The following is a 15,617-nucleotide window of genomic DNA, read 5'->3' as shown; positions in this document are numbered from 1 at the left end:
ATCGTTTGAAATAATTTAAGTACGCAGAATATTTTAAATTTGTATTTCTAACTTATGAGGTTTTGAGAGGTGAAATTTTGGAAATCCTATTTTTACACGAAACGGCAATATTGTGTAATAAAACAAAAATGTGCAAGTTCCCTATTGTAATTAAAAATCTTGTATTTTTGACGTTTTGACTTTAAACAACGAACAATTTATTTCTGAAGCGGAAATGTCCAGAAATATACAGTTCACCAAGAATAGCTGAAAGTCTGAAATTCTAACTGCCTGCGCGAACAATGAAGTGAGAACGCACTCGGAAGGAAAAAGATAGCCTGTACGCGCGGGTGAACTTTAAAATATAGGTACAATCGGAGACACAAATATAGAAACGTAAAGTTTGAATAGTTTCTAATAGGTCCCGTACACAATTATTATTACTGTCATTACTTTTCTTCAGTATATTTGTAGTATTTTTTTACAAAGTGAGATGTAATAAAATAGATCCAACAAAAACCGCTTGTGTTGCTGTAAATTATGGCATTATAAACCAAAAATTATATTTTTATATTGACTATTTTATTTATACTTTATATTACCATTATATTGACCAAAAGGTTTCGGAGAAAAAGGGCGTAAGCAGTAGGGTAATAAAGTAGTAATAAAATCGTTTATTGCAATACTAAATAGAAATTAGATGTTCGGTCCCGGTGAAGCATAAATATGGTGTCTTTGTACCAGTACCTTTTGTTAAAAGAGATATTTATAACCTTTCTCGTATCCATTTCCATAGCATTTGTCGTCATCGTTTTATTCAGTCCACACAAACTTTTCACTAATTTAAAATCAAAACTGACATTTTTTTCAGCGACATATTGCTTCATAGAAGCCCATACTAACTCTATAGGATTCAAATCCGGATAATATCTTGGGTAACCGTAAAACTGAATGTCCTTTATCCTCGAGTATGTTGTCAATTTCATAGGTTTTAAACAGAGGTTTGTGTAATTTTATAATGTCGTATAATTCAAATTTCAACATGTCATCTGTAAAGGAAATATTTCGCGTTGTCAGCCACTGCTGCATTTCTGCTTTTCTGGAAGACATAGTTGGACATTTCTCAGTTTGTACGTTGTGATACGGTGCATTATCAATCACTAAAACGCTGTTCGGGGGCAAATTTGGTATCAGTTTATCCTGAAGCCACTTTTTGTAATTGTCGTAGTTCATTGTATCATGATAATCTCCTGTTTTTATAGTAGGTTTGTAGCGCAGATAAGCGTTTTTAACAAAACCACTTTCACCTCCAGCATGCACTATCACAAGCATCTGTCCTTTAGATACTGGTTTTTGTATGCCCTTGTTTGAACTATCAGACCAGCTCTTTTGGTAGGTATGAGATGAATGGACGTATGTTTCATCCATGTATATAATTGGGCGATTTGCTTTCCTGTAACGTTTCATACTACGTAAGAAATTCAGTCTAAGATGTTGAATATTGGGCTTTTCCATTAATAATTTTCTATTAGTTCTGGTTTTTCGCCAACGAAATCCCATCTTTCTAATTACTGTTCGTAGGCTTTCTATGGAACCTGAGTAGTTGTACTCCTCTACAAATGTTCTGTGTATGCGTTTCACAGTTGGGACTTGTTTTTGTGTTATACAAAAATCCATTATATAACGTCGAAGACGCCCTATATCAAAATCGTCCAAGCACGTTTTTGAAGCGCTTTTTTTTTCTCTTTTTGTTTGGAGTTACAAATGAGGAATATTCGCCATCTTCAATTAATTGCATTTCCCGAGCAATTTTTTGAACGCTGCTTAAACTAACACCTGTTGCCAATACCACACGTTCCTGCAATTTTTTCAAATCTCTACACGGTTCATTGTTTTTCGCTTCATTTATCATAAAATGAATCACGTTTGCTATCACTTCCCGTGTCTGATTATTTAAAACTTTTCCCTTCAGATTCGATTTAAACAAAATTTGCAAATTTTAAATTGATTCTCATTTGCGGTTCGTACTTACAAAAAATGTTTCGCAGACTGTACCGACTTGTTCACGTTACAAACGGTACAGTCGGAAAAATGAAAGAATACCCATGAACGAACATATAAAACACGCTGTATTTTCCTGTCACCGTGTCATAAAAAAAATTGGCCAGCGCAAGTAATGTCTATTCGGTAGACTTACACCGGTCATGGATTAAGAAAGAAATGAACGAATTTACTGGTCCGCTGTAGTTTAACTATTTACACATGGGCGCAGTAATTTTTTATTTGAGGAGGTTCTTATATAAATCAAATAATTTTAAATTTTAGGTGTTTGTATAGCCTCAGAAGCATAAACGACATAATTTCGTGATTCTTTATAACAGTTCATTATCCGTAGCCAAAAATCAATATACCTAATATTAATTGTTGCATGAATATCAATATAATAAAAATAAAACAAATTATAACTTATAAAAGGTAGAAGGCTAAACGTTGCTGTATTGTTGATGTTTTAATTTAATCTCTAAAATGGTTTTCTATAAAGTCACAATCAATTTAAGTGATATATTGACGTTGGATGTTTTTAAATTAAGGTCAATTGACGCGTGTAAAAAGCGTTTATATGACATTGTAAACTAATTTGAGCTTGTTTTATTCTTTTATCAGATCGCATGTTTTCTATGTTAGTCATGTATATTTTATAGTTTATATGTATAATGGGGTATTTTTCCCGTAAATAAAAATTATTAAAAACAATATTATAATATTACGTATGTACCTACAATATCTACAAATAGTTTCGATTTCAAACAAATCACGCCTTGAAAAGGATCCGGAAATCCTACAGCAGGGCATTATGTAAACATCAAATATTTAAGTAAAATGCTAAATATTATTAAGTCAATATACGTACCAATTTTTTTTACTAAAATGATTTAGTCGTTATTGTTCACACTATCATCGCCATCGCTGTCATCATCATCGCTGTCGTCACCGTTAATTGTTATTATGATTGGGCTTATTTCGTTAATTTTATTTTCACGAATCCACCAATCCTCAATTAATTTTTCGCACTTGTATATACAGTTCCGCCATACTTCTGGAGTTGCAATTGAAAGTGCTTCTCGCCAAGTTTCCCAAACCGCTTCGTCTGTATACCCATTAGGCCCAATATGGTTGTCGTAATATTATTTTGCTATTCCCCATATATATTCGATGGGATTAAACTGGCAGTGGTATGGTGGAAGACGTAAAACTTGATGCCCGTAACTTTCAGTAACCTGATCCACCACAAAGATTTTTGGTTTTGCATGTTCTTTTGCCAAACGTAACAACTCAGACTTTAATATATGCTGTGGAATAGATATGCGTTCATTTGTTAGCCATTCTTTAATCTTATCTACATTCCACGAATTTGTTGGACTTTTGTTTAGTATTTCTGAATGATAAGGCGCATTGTCTAAAATAATTACGCTGGGCTCACTTAATCCGGGAAGAAGTTTTTCACGCAACCATTTCACAAACATTTCCGTGTTCATATTGTCACGATAGTCACTGTTTTTTGATGTAGACGAAAATATTAAATCAGCACCTTCTATAAAGCCTGTCTTCCCTCCCGCGTGCAGAATTATATGTCGCTTCCCTTCTCCACTAGCATGCTTGATCGATTTTATGTTGTCATCTTGCCATATTCTCTTGGTAGCACCCTTAGAAAATATCCATGTTTCGTCTAAATATACAAAAGTTGACCCTTCTTCTTTAAATATGTTATATTTATTTTCTCAGAAACTCAATTCTCTTGTGTACAACAGAACTTCTTTCACAAAGCGCTTTTCTGTTATCCTCTTTTTTAAATTTGAATCCTATGTTATGTAGGACTTGCCATAAACTTGTTCTGCCGATGTCACCAAATTTCCTCTCTTTTAACTTAAGTAAAATTGTACCTAAAGTCACATGTTCCTTATTTGCACGCATTTGATATATGATATTACGAATTTGAAATTTTCGTCCTTCTAACATATTGTTCGTTTTTAATAACAGGCGAGTATGGTGGTGATCGTTTTCCGGCACTTCACTATTCTCGTTTTTAATTGTAGATCTTAATTTTGATTCGCTAATTTCTAAAGCATCGCACACGCGTTGTTGTACAGACGTTACCGATTTTAAAGGACCACCATTGTTTTTTTCCGCAATAAAGTACTTATGTAGGTTACAAATTAGAGTATCTACATCTAAAACACGTCTTGGCATTTTCGGTTAAACAGCACGAACAGATTCTCACAAAATTAACAATATAAGGCGTTACCAATTCGACAGAATAAATTCAACTGGAAGATAACAAATGTCCTTATAGTTTCTTATAGCATTCCTGATTTGTTTGTCGACCCATTTAGTTAAATTACCTATTAAAATTGCATTAGTTTGTCATACTTTCTCTAATTTGGTTTTGCACCTATTTGGGTAATTAAGTACTTTCACTTGAATAATTAAAATGCCAAGACAGTACCGTAATTAAAATACCTAGGTCAAAAAATGAGCTTTATTTTGATACTATACAGTATGGTGCAAATGAAAGGAATAAATTCGTTATTTCGTAAACCGGCGACTTTAAGGAAAAATCCTGAAACAGGTCGATTTTTATTTTTAAATTATGATATTTTGCCATAAATGTCATACTAGTAACGTCATCCATATGGGCGTGATGAAGTAATCGATGATTTTTTTAAATGAGAATAGGGGTCGTGTGCTAGCTCATTTGGATCATTCAATTCTCTATTTATTAATATAAACATTTACATAATTGTTTATACAGGGCGCCCAAAAAATTTTTTTAATTTAAATTATTTGACAAAAAAAGAAGAATCTATATAATTTATTTAATTTAAAATACATTTTATTGCTGTTAGAAATCAGTAAAAAAATGTTTATATCACAAATAAACATTGTTTTTCGCTTAAATTAAATGTTCAAACTTCCTAAGAAACAGGTGGCTGGCGGGAGCTGGCTTGAACATTGAATTTAATCCAAAAAGCAATAAACATTTTTTCTGTTTCTGGGCAACAGTAAAATGTATTTTGAATTAAATAAACTACATACATTCTTCTTTTTTGTCAAATAATTTCATTAAAAATTTTTTTGCACGCCCTGTACAAATAATTGTGTAAATGTTTATATGCCTAAATAGTGAATTTAATGACCTTTCAAATGAGCTAGCAATCGACCCCTATTCTCATTTAAAAAAATCATCGATTACGTCATCACCCCCAGATGGATGACGACACTAGTATGATATATATGCCAAAATATCATATGTTGAATGGGTTTATTGACAGATTTTAAAACACAATGTAGGTATACCCCCAAAATATATTTTATTACTATTCCTTTCTTTTATCTGTTTCAATAGTTTATTAATGTTTCTTCACTGCTTATATCAATAATACATAGTCTCAATTTACAATCAATTACTTTCAACTGAATTTTAATCTCTTCCTTTCTTTTCTTTTCTACTCTAATTCTCACCCTTTAATTTATATCTCAATTTCATGTACCTACATTGTTGTCTATCAATTCACATTTATTACTGTTATTACTATATGACTGCTAATATACCCTTTTAGCTATAATTTTTAAGCTTTCCGATTTTTCATTCTTTTTACGACCACTACTCCTCTCATTAAAACATCAAGGAGTATTGACTTTAACAATTTAGGTTACAGCTGCACGTCCACATCTAACATACATATTAGATATCGACCCGTTTTGATCCAAACGTTGTTAGTCTTACACTAACACATACACTAATAAATAGAAGTCTTCAATAAATATAAATAAAAACAAAAATCTTTTAATAAATAGAAATAAAAATCTTTAAAACCGGTACAGATTTGTTGGTTGTCTTTCACCAACTATCTCTTCACCCTCAAAAATTCCCAAATTCCATAAACTTGTTTACCTTTGCAACATTCTCCGTCTATTCCACCATATCCCGTTAGCATAACTTAAGCAGATATATCATGTTAATGAATACTGAGGTAGTACCTCCTTGTAACCGAATCATTTAGTTACTTGTAACCGTTGACCTGAAGATGCTCTGCATACTTTAGAGAGCGAAACCGGTCGTCGGAAGTTACAATAAATGATTGAGAGTACGTCTGTCTTTTACTTCATTCAAAATATCATAATTTAAAAACAAAAATCGACCTGTTTCGGGATTTTCCCTAATGTCATCGGTTTACGAAATAAAGAATTTATTCCTTTCATTTGCACCATACTGTATATACGAGTAGTTGCAAAATTTACTGAATGCATTAACATTATTTAGTGGTGGCCGCATATCGAAATAACTACTCTGTGATAGACCACATAACGAATTAGTTACTCTGCGGTAGACCGCATATTGGATGGTAGACCGCATATCGAATCGGCACTAATCTATATATTTTTTCGTATTTAAAATATTACTTGCGGGTAAATCCTAATTGTTCTTTTAGTCAAGGAAGTCTCTTCGCATCTGCTCGGGAAAATGTTCTAGTCAGGTGTTTTGCATAATCTTACTCCTAAGTTAGTATTAAGTTTTTGCTAAGAAAGGTATTTCTAACAAGGGTGCATTGTATTTTATTATTTATCTTATTATTTTTCCTTAAATTAAATTTTAATCAAAAAATTACTAAAAATTCAATAATTAAATAGATATTGGCCCTCTACGCACCCGAGATCTACGCTTATGTTACTGGTATACCTAAAATATTACAATCGACCTGCCGATTCGTTTGTTTCTTTATTAATCCGTGACCGGTGTATCCCTACCGAATAGAGAATACATGTAATAATTATTGTTACATTTACTTGCGCTGGGCAATTTTCTTTGTGACACAGTGACAGGAAAATACAGCGTGTTTTATATGTTCGTTCATGGGTATTCTTTCAATTTTCCTACTGTAGATATTAAGTGAACGCTCAGTGCGAGATCCGTCGGATGACGAATGCGCATCATGGGCGTGGTTATTTTCAGACTTTCAGCTATTCTTGGTGAACTGTAGTAGTTGTCATAAAATTGTCAAGGAAATCAATATAGAACCATATTGTTTAGAATATTGCATTTTAAAAAGAATTACTGTACTCTAAGATATTATACCCTATTCCACGAATATACGACTGTATTGGATTATTGCGACAACGAATATTTTACTGTGCAAAATATGAAGAACACATGAAAATTGCAAATTACATTGCTGTTTATTGGAATAACTATTATTAGAGCTATTTACTTTCGTACTTCTTATGTTGCACACTAAAATATTCGTTGTCAGGATAATCCAAAACAGTTGTATATTCGTGGAATAGGGTATAACGCCCCACCTTAAAAATGGGCCATTTTTGATATCTCGAATTTACTAAACATGTCCGGTTGTGAGTTTTAAATTATGTTATAGCCTTATTCTTTAACAATATCGCTGTAATAATATTGTTGCTAGACAGGTAAATTGTCATTGTATACCGGTTGTACCAATCAAACTGTATTTTTTCTCAAAATTCACCACACCCTGTGGAATATTCTAGCATTTATAAAATACTGAAATTAAAACCCAACTAGCCTTAGGTTTTCTTAACATTCCGTTTTTTTATTCATTCTCTTAATAAGCGAATAATAATGTTGGATAATAAAAAGTTAGGTACTTTAACAACTAGCTATGTTCTTCATCAATACAGGTTGTTTCTAAATAAGTGCGACAAACTTTAAGGGGTAGTTCTGCATGAAAAAATAATGACAGTTTGCTTTATAAACATATGTCCGCAAATGCTTCGTTTCCGAGATACGGGATGTTGAAATTTTTAATTCAAACTGACTATTTATTTATTGCTCTGAAGCCGGTTGAGATAATACAAATGACATTTGGTGGCTTTTAAGGGGTAGTTATTGCGCATTTTTTGAAACACAGTTAAGAATTTTATATTTTCAATTGGCGCGCATAGAGGTCATATTACCTGTGAACTTTGAGAAAAAACACAGTTTGATTGGTTGGTACACCTGGTATACAATGACAAATTTACCTATCTAGCAACAATATTATTACAGCGATATGGGGTCAATCCATGCTAAGTGGTCCAATATAATTTAAGTTGGTCGCTTGACTATTTTTAATATTTTTTATTTTTCTACCTTTTAAACTTCAGTCTATAGAGACTAAGAATTCCATTTATTTTATTTTTAAAAAACTTAGTTTGAAGATGACGGCCATTTTTGTTAAAGCGTATCGATCATTTTCACGGAAAACATGGCTTCGCTCTTTAGCCAATATTTTCACTGAGGTTTGCCCTAGAAAAATAAATCAAAAACCAAACTTTTTAGAAAAGTATGCTATAAAAGAACGGCCTATAGCATTATTTAATTTCAAACTACCCTTAGGGCCTTAAATGAACCTCAAAATTTGAAAAGATAAACTGATAAAATTCATTTTCAGCATTTTTTTAACAGCATAAGGCAAGCCGATAATGGTTTGTAATTTTTTTCTGGAAAAGACATACGTACATGCTTTAAATAAAAAGTTTGAGGTTTGAGACTTAAGTAAATTTTTTCAAAAAAAAATCTCAAAAATCTAATTTTTTGAAAAATCTCAAAGTTTGACCCCTTATATCTCTGATAGGCATGGATGAAAAAATTTGAAATTTGGCTGAATGTTAGCCCCTAGCAAGTAGAATAAGGTGTCAAAATTTGGAGTTGCGCAGACTTACCTCATATAGGAGTTAAAGGCCTGAAAAAATGGCCAAAAATCAAAATGGTCAAAAATTTGAGCGTTTGCGGGCAGGGTAATTAAAATTCAAATAAACTGTCTAATGAAATAAAAATTAATCTATTTTCACCAGATTTAACAATGAATACAAATTTATACAAGGTGGGCCAAAGAAAAGAGTTCAGCTTGATATTTGGCAGTTATTAGATTTTAAGGGAATGTCGAAACAGGTCGATTTTTATTTTTAAATTACAATTTTTTTTATTATTTTATTTTATTATATTTCATACGTATCCATAACGTGTCGTCGTCAGTGACGTCATCCATCTGGGCGTGATGACATAATCAATGATTTTTTTAATGGCAATAGGGGTCGTATGTTATCTCATTTGAAAGAGTATTCAATTCTCTGTTCAGTAGTATAAACAATAATATAATTAAAGTCGTAAGTTTTTCAACCTAATAAAAATATTTGTAAAATAAAATACTTTTAAAAGATTTTTAATTGAAAAACTTATTGGTCCATTTCCCTGGTGACACCTCTAAGGCTTCTACAATATGCAAGCCAGATGGATGCTGCAGTGAAGACAAAAGGGAAGGAATTCTACACTATGCAATTCACAACCCCAGTCTGCAGCTTGGTAAAGTTCCAACGGAAAATGGACCTAGTTACTCTATAGGAGTAATATGTACTAATATAAAATAAAACTGTATACCATTTTTATTCAGTTGCAATGCGAAGCCAAAACTGTCTTAATTTTTACTTAGGTTAGACAGCACAACCAGCACCCTTATCGACGATTTCACCTCTTGTTAGAGGCTCTTCAGAGAATGTATAGGTTGCTATTTCTACTCCAGGTAAAAATTTTCGACATTTATTAGTCCCCTATTGCAACTGACGTGAAGGTAGTAGGTGCGTAGCGGCATCTGCTAAATGAAAGTCTAAATTTGTAAAATAAAATACTTTTAAAAGATTTTTAATTGATTTTTTTGATTTTTAATTAATAATATAATTATTTATACAGGGTGGCCAAAAAATAATTTTTGAATTAAATTAATTGACACAAAAAGAAGAATGTATGTAATTTATTTAACTCAAAATACATTTTATTACTGTCATAAAATAGAAAAAAATATTATTTGGCAAATAAACATTGCTTTTCGCTTAAATTAAATGTTCAAACTGTCAAGAGGTAGGTGGGAGACTGTTTGTGATTTAATTTAAGCGAAAAGAAATGTTTATTTGTGAAATAAAAATTTTTCTATTTTCTGACAGCAGTACAATGTATTTTTAGTGGTCACAAGACCCCTATTCCCATTTAAAAAAATCATTGATTACGTCATCACGCTCTGATGGATGACGTCACGTAGTATGAAATGTATCCCAAAAAGTTGCAATATAATAAAAATGGACTATATTTTCATATATTTCAGAAATCCGGTGAAAATACATTAATTTTTATTTCATTAGACAGTTTATTTGAATTTTAATTACCCTGCCCGCAAACGCTCAAATTTTAACCATTTTGATTTTTGACCATTTTTTCAGGCCTGTTACTCCTATATGACGTGTCTGCAACTCCAAATTTTTACTTCTTATTCTACTTACTAAGGGCTAACATTCAGCCAAATTTCAAATTTTTTCATCCGTGCCCATCCGGGATATAAGGTGTCAAATTTTAAGATTTTTCAAAAAATTACATTTTTGAGATTTTTTTTGAAAAAATTTACTCAAATCTCAAACTTTTTTTATTTAAAGTATGTACACTTCGCGTCAAAAAAAACTGGTACACTTTTTTTTCCCAATGTAAACCTGTGTTCAGACTGGACACAATGGCTCGTGAATCAAGGCGTTGTTGCCAGCACAGATAATGGAATTGCACTAAATCTAAATACAAAAAATAACGTTCAAATATTACGGTGGTGAATCGTAAAACGGGCCATAGGTAACTAATGTAAAATTCTAAACTGTTAAATTCTTGCTTCCCTAATCATTTTACAACAAAAGTCATGAGAAGCTATTTGTAGAGGATTAAAATCTGTATTAAAAACAAAAGCTAAAATTGTTCTAGGATTTAAACACATTCCAACATTTTTAAAAATACCTACATTTGCCACAGTAGGTATGTGTGTAAAAGTTAAGCCCACGTTATTATTTACCTGATTATTCGCACACTATTGACTGAATAAAACATCTTTATTATTATTACTTTCTCCTCAATTGAGGCTATCTTATCAATTTTGTTATTTTTTAAACAAGAAATGATAAAATAAAAATTTTGACAGTTCAAATTGTCAATATTTATAATAACTTCACTGTGACCGAACGCAACCGATAAACATTATGGTAATGTGTGTGGCCTAACTTTGGCGTATTTCGTTGAAAAATTATTATATTTTCACAAAATTTTGGAATATGTTTGATTCGTAGAACAATTTTAACAGTTGTTTTCAATACAGATTTTAATCCTCTAGAAATAGTTGTTTATGTGTTTTGGTATAAAATAATTAGGGAAGCAGGAATTCTACAGTTTAAAATTATACATTGAATATGGCCCGTTTTCCATTTATTCACCATTCGGTATAAAAATTTTAGACAGGTATTATTTTTATCATTAACAACAAAAAACCGTATCTAATAAATTTAATATCCAGAGAGACGGTTGAGTTAAATGAGTTGAGTTTTGAATGAAATATTTGAAATTAAACATCACTAAATTTTCTCTTTATTTTCCCCCTGTAACTTATTAAAATAAACAAGTTTTCAGGGACTTTCGGCCCTCAGTAATAATGTACTCTTTCATTCTGCGTTTAAATTTTTCAAAAATATTCATTATATTTCTTATGATTCGAAAAAAATGAATACATTATAAAACACATTGAACATTTTGACAGGCGACATTTTCCACCTATGTCCTTAATATTTCAGCGGTTGCGAATTTTATTGTAATACATAATATTTAAGTTCCACACTTGTTCACTGTTAAAGTTATTCATTTTGTATTAATTTCAAATTTTAATTTTTCCAGTGTGTTTTATTGATTAGTATCCCACAGCTCTAAAAGAGTTTTGTGCTACACTTTACGAGAAACCCTTCACACTTCTCGATTTTAAATTAAACGTAATAATTTAATGTCATGTCTAGAGTTATTATCTGTCATTCATGTCATATCTGTCGTAAATTATAATAGAACACGAATTAATTTATGGGTACTTAATGAGATGATGGAACATTACAAAATTAATAAGAGAATTTTTTAGGATGCATGTTTAAATAAATGTGACTGACTAATCGAGAATGCTCGATGTTGTTTTAATTTTTAGTAAACATACTAAAAACTTGCGGTCTGCCGCACAGCCCTGCTTTTAGCTGGTTTGATATAATATTTTAGTTGAACTGGCAACGTTGCCTAGAAATAAGAATGACATATGTAACAAGACCAATTTACACAACTAGAAAAACACGATTTCCGGTTATAAGACTTGTACCAGTTTTTTTTGACGCGAAGTGTACGTATGTCTTTTCCAGAAAAAAATTACAAACCATTATCGGCTTGCCTTATGCTGTTAAAAAAAATGCTGAAAATGGAATTTTATCAGTTTACCTTTTCCAACTTTGAGGTTCATTTAAGGCCTTACGGGTAGTTTAAGATTAAATAATGCTACAGGCAATTTTTTTAGAGCATACTTTTCTAAAAAGTTTGGTTTTTGATTTATTTTTCTAGGAGTATTGTTCTCAGTAAAAATATTGGCTAAAGAGCGAAGTCATGTTTTCCGTGAAAATGATCGATACGCTTTAACAAAAATGGTCGTCATCGGCAAACTAAATTTTTTAAAAATAAAATGAATGCAATTTTGTACTCTCTAGAGACTGAAGTTTAAAAGGTAGAAAAATAAAAAATATTGAAAATAGTCAAGCAACCACCTTTGGACCACTTGGCTTGGATTGACGCTATGGTTAAAGAATAAGGCTATAACATATTAAAAAAGTTACTTAAATCGGACAACAGGTTTAGGAAATTCGAGACATCAAAAATGGCCCATTTTAAGGCGGTGCGTTAATGTCTTGGAGTAGTGTAGTTTCGTATGGGTTTAATAACACAATTCTAACAAAATAAAAAGAGTCCCAATAGATGGTCTCCAGATTTGCTTGTGCCTTGATCGATTTCACACCATTCGAGTGGAACTGGTTCAAAAATTAGATCTATGGTAGTTTTTTGTGGAAGTGGAAACATTTTTCAAATTACATTTTTATTTTTTACAGATTATGACTACGCAAATTACCAACCACCTGCATATGATTCAGCAAAGGTTAAATATGAGGATGAAGATGAGCACAAGTATGAACCTCTTGATACAAACGGTGCTAGAAGATATGAAGATGAGTATGAAGAAGGCGAATACAACTAATTTAAGGATATATTTTTGTTTAGATAATAGATTATGTAGATTTCTAATCTTTTGAACTTGTAAGTGACCAATTTCCACTTTGTAAGTTATTTATAATTTATGTTTTTAGATAACGTCTTCTGTTTGCTTTCCAAGAGTTATCGTTAGAAATTGATTATTGTAATAAAATGCATCGAGGGATTTATGCATATTTAATTGGTTAATAACTATTACCTTTCCTGCGTCCCGTGTGTTTTTTGAAAGAGAAGAGTTTTCGTATAATTATGCAATTATTTGCCCTACACTGCATTTCACTTTCAAAAATCGTGGCATTATTAGTATCTTAGAAAATAGTGGAATTATCCATAGTCCAGGAACTGAAGCTTTTCACCTCGCAATTTTTACAGAATGGATAGATTTGCTTGAAAATTTTAGAACAAGTAGTGGATAGTCCAAGGATTAAAATCTATATGATGCCGAAAGGCGCTTTTACCATGGGGGTGGTTGCCACCCCATCCCGGGGGTGGACATTTTTTATTATATTTTGACCGCAAAATTTGATAAAAACATTCATTCTAAGCAAAAAATGTCCTATACATTTTTTTGATAAAATGAATAGTTTTCGATTTATTCGCTATCGAAAGTGTTAGTTTTATATCGAAAAAATAAGTGTTTTTCAATAATATACTAATTTACTATTCACTCAATTATTGCCGTAGAAAAAATTTTTTCAAACCAGTTTCTTGGGAACTAAATAAACTACAATTTCATATTTAAACATTTTTTCGTATCTCTGATGGTAATCTTTTTATTCTGAAGAAATCGACATTTTTACCAAACTACAAAAATTCGTTATTCGCTTTTAACTCCAGTTTTTTAAAAACTAACCTTTCTAAGCCAGTCAAACTTCTAGAATCTATTAATAATACATAAATAAAGAAGAATGAGTAAGGCCAATGACTAAAAACACCGCTAACTTACATTATTATGCTTCCAATTGGATTTCTCCTTTTTTTTTTTTCAAAAAAATATATTGATTTTTTAACCGTAACTTTTCTATTTTTTATCTTAGAAAGTTTGGCAAAAAATAATTTTGTAGGTTTTTATAAGGTCTATAAGCCTATTAATATTAATTCTTTTTAAAATCCTCAGTCGCAAAAAGAGGTGACTTTGAAAGGGTTGGTAAAGGTGGTTTTTGCATGTTATTACAAGTTTTAATTATCAATAGCTCACTCAATTTTTGCTGTGGTAAAAATTTTTGCAAACCAGTTTCTTGAGAATCAAATAAGCTACAATTTCATATTTAAACATTTTTTCGAATCTCTGATGCTAATCTTCCTATTCTGAAGAAAAGGCCATTTTTTCCAAACTACAAAAATTCGTTCTTCGCTTCTAACTCCATTTTTTTTAAACTAATCATTCTAAGCCGGTCAAACTTCTAGAACCTATTAATAATATAAAAATAAAGAAGACCAAACAAGGTTAATGACTAATTTTAATTAGGGTGGTGATTAGGAGGTTGCTTCGGATCACTTTTTCGCTGAAAAAAGTAGGGACTAACATTATTTTCAATATATGTCACTTAATTCTTGAGCTAAAGACTTTGTTTTTATTTCTGGAGATAGATATTTTAAAATTCTTTAAATTAGTTTGAACAAGTTGTCCTCGAAAAATGCATAGTTTTCCCGTCTTTTGACTTTGAAACTACATTATTTAGCATTTGACGAAGAAGAGCTAATATTTAATAATGTATAGCTCGATTACTATTGGTCTTAAAAACAATTAAAGAAACGGTTTTGTTTATTGTTTCAAAAGGTACATTTTTGTTAAGTAAAGTTGTTTTGATAAAACGAAAACTTTTGGAGTTATTAGCCGAAAACTTATTAACAACATTGATTTTTTCGATATAAAACTAACACTTTCGATAGCGAATAAATCGAAAACTATTAATTTTATCAAAAAAATGTATAGAACGTTTTTTGCTTAGAATGAATGTTTTTACTAACTTTTGTGGTCAAAATATAATAAAAAATTTCCACCCCTGAGTTGGGGTGACAACCACCCCCATGGTAAAAGCGCCTTTCAGCATCATATAGATTTTGATCCTTAAACTATCCACTACTTATTCTCAAATTTTCAAGCAAATCGATCCATTCTGTAAAAATTGCGAGGTTTTGTCCTATTTTAAGCTTCATTACTTGGACTACCAGTCCCCATGGTTAATCTAAGTAGGTTAGATTATAACAAACAATAAAGTATTAAATCTACAATCTATCTACCAGAACAACACAATAAAAGTAAAAGAAGAACTAACTGCTGCTGCTGCAATTGAAGCTGGCAATGGGATAAAACAAGGGGATTCCCTGGGTCCTCTATTTTCAACCTGATCATGGATGAAATAATAAAAAAAGTAAGAACTAAAAAAAGGATACCAAATAGAAAAACAACTTAAAATAATCTGCTGTGCAGACGGTACAATACTAATCTCTCAAAGTAAGATGATTTAAACGTATGCTG

At 31.2% G+C, this 15,617-nt stretch overlaps 1 protein-coding gene across 1 annotated transcript in view; it reads left to right on the top strand.

Moving 5' to 3' along the window:
- Positions 1-13,303, top strand: part of LOC126881130 (U1 small nuclear ribonucleoprotein 70 kDa) — a 54,632-nt gene extending 41,329 nt beyond the window's left edge. The window contains exon 8 of the mRNA XM_050645191.1: positions 12,976-13,303. Coding sequence (XP_050501148.1) covers positions 12,976-13,121 — 146 coding nt within the window. The 3' untranslated portion in view covers positions 13,122-13,303. The remainder of the gene's footprint in view (positions 1-12,975) is intronic.
- The last annotated feature ends 2,314 nt before the right edge of the window (positions 13,304-15,617 follow it).

The sequence above is a fragment of the Diabrotica virgifera genome, chromosome 3 (assembly GCF_917563875.1).
Source record: "Diabrotica virgifera virgifera chromosome 3, PGI_DIABVI_V3a".
Classification (NCBI taxonomy): Eukaryota; Metazoa; Arthropoda; class Insecta; order Coleoptera; family Chrysomelidae; genus Diabrotica; species Diabrotica virgifera.
The sequence above is the reverse complement of the archived record's forward strand: the minus strand, read 5'-3'. Positions and strand labels throughout refer to the sequence as shown.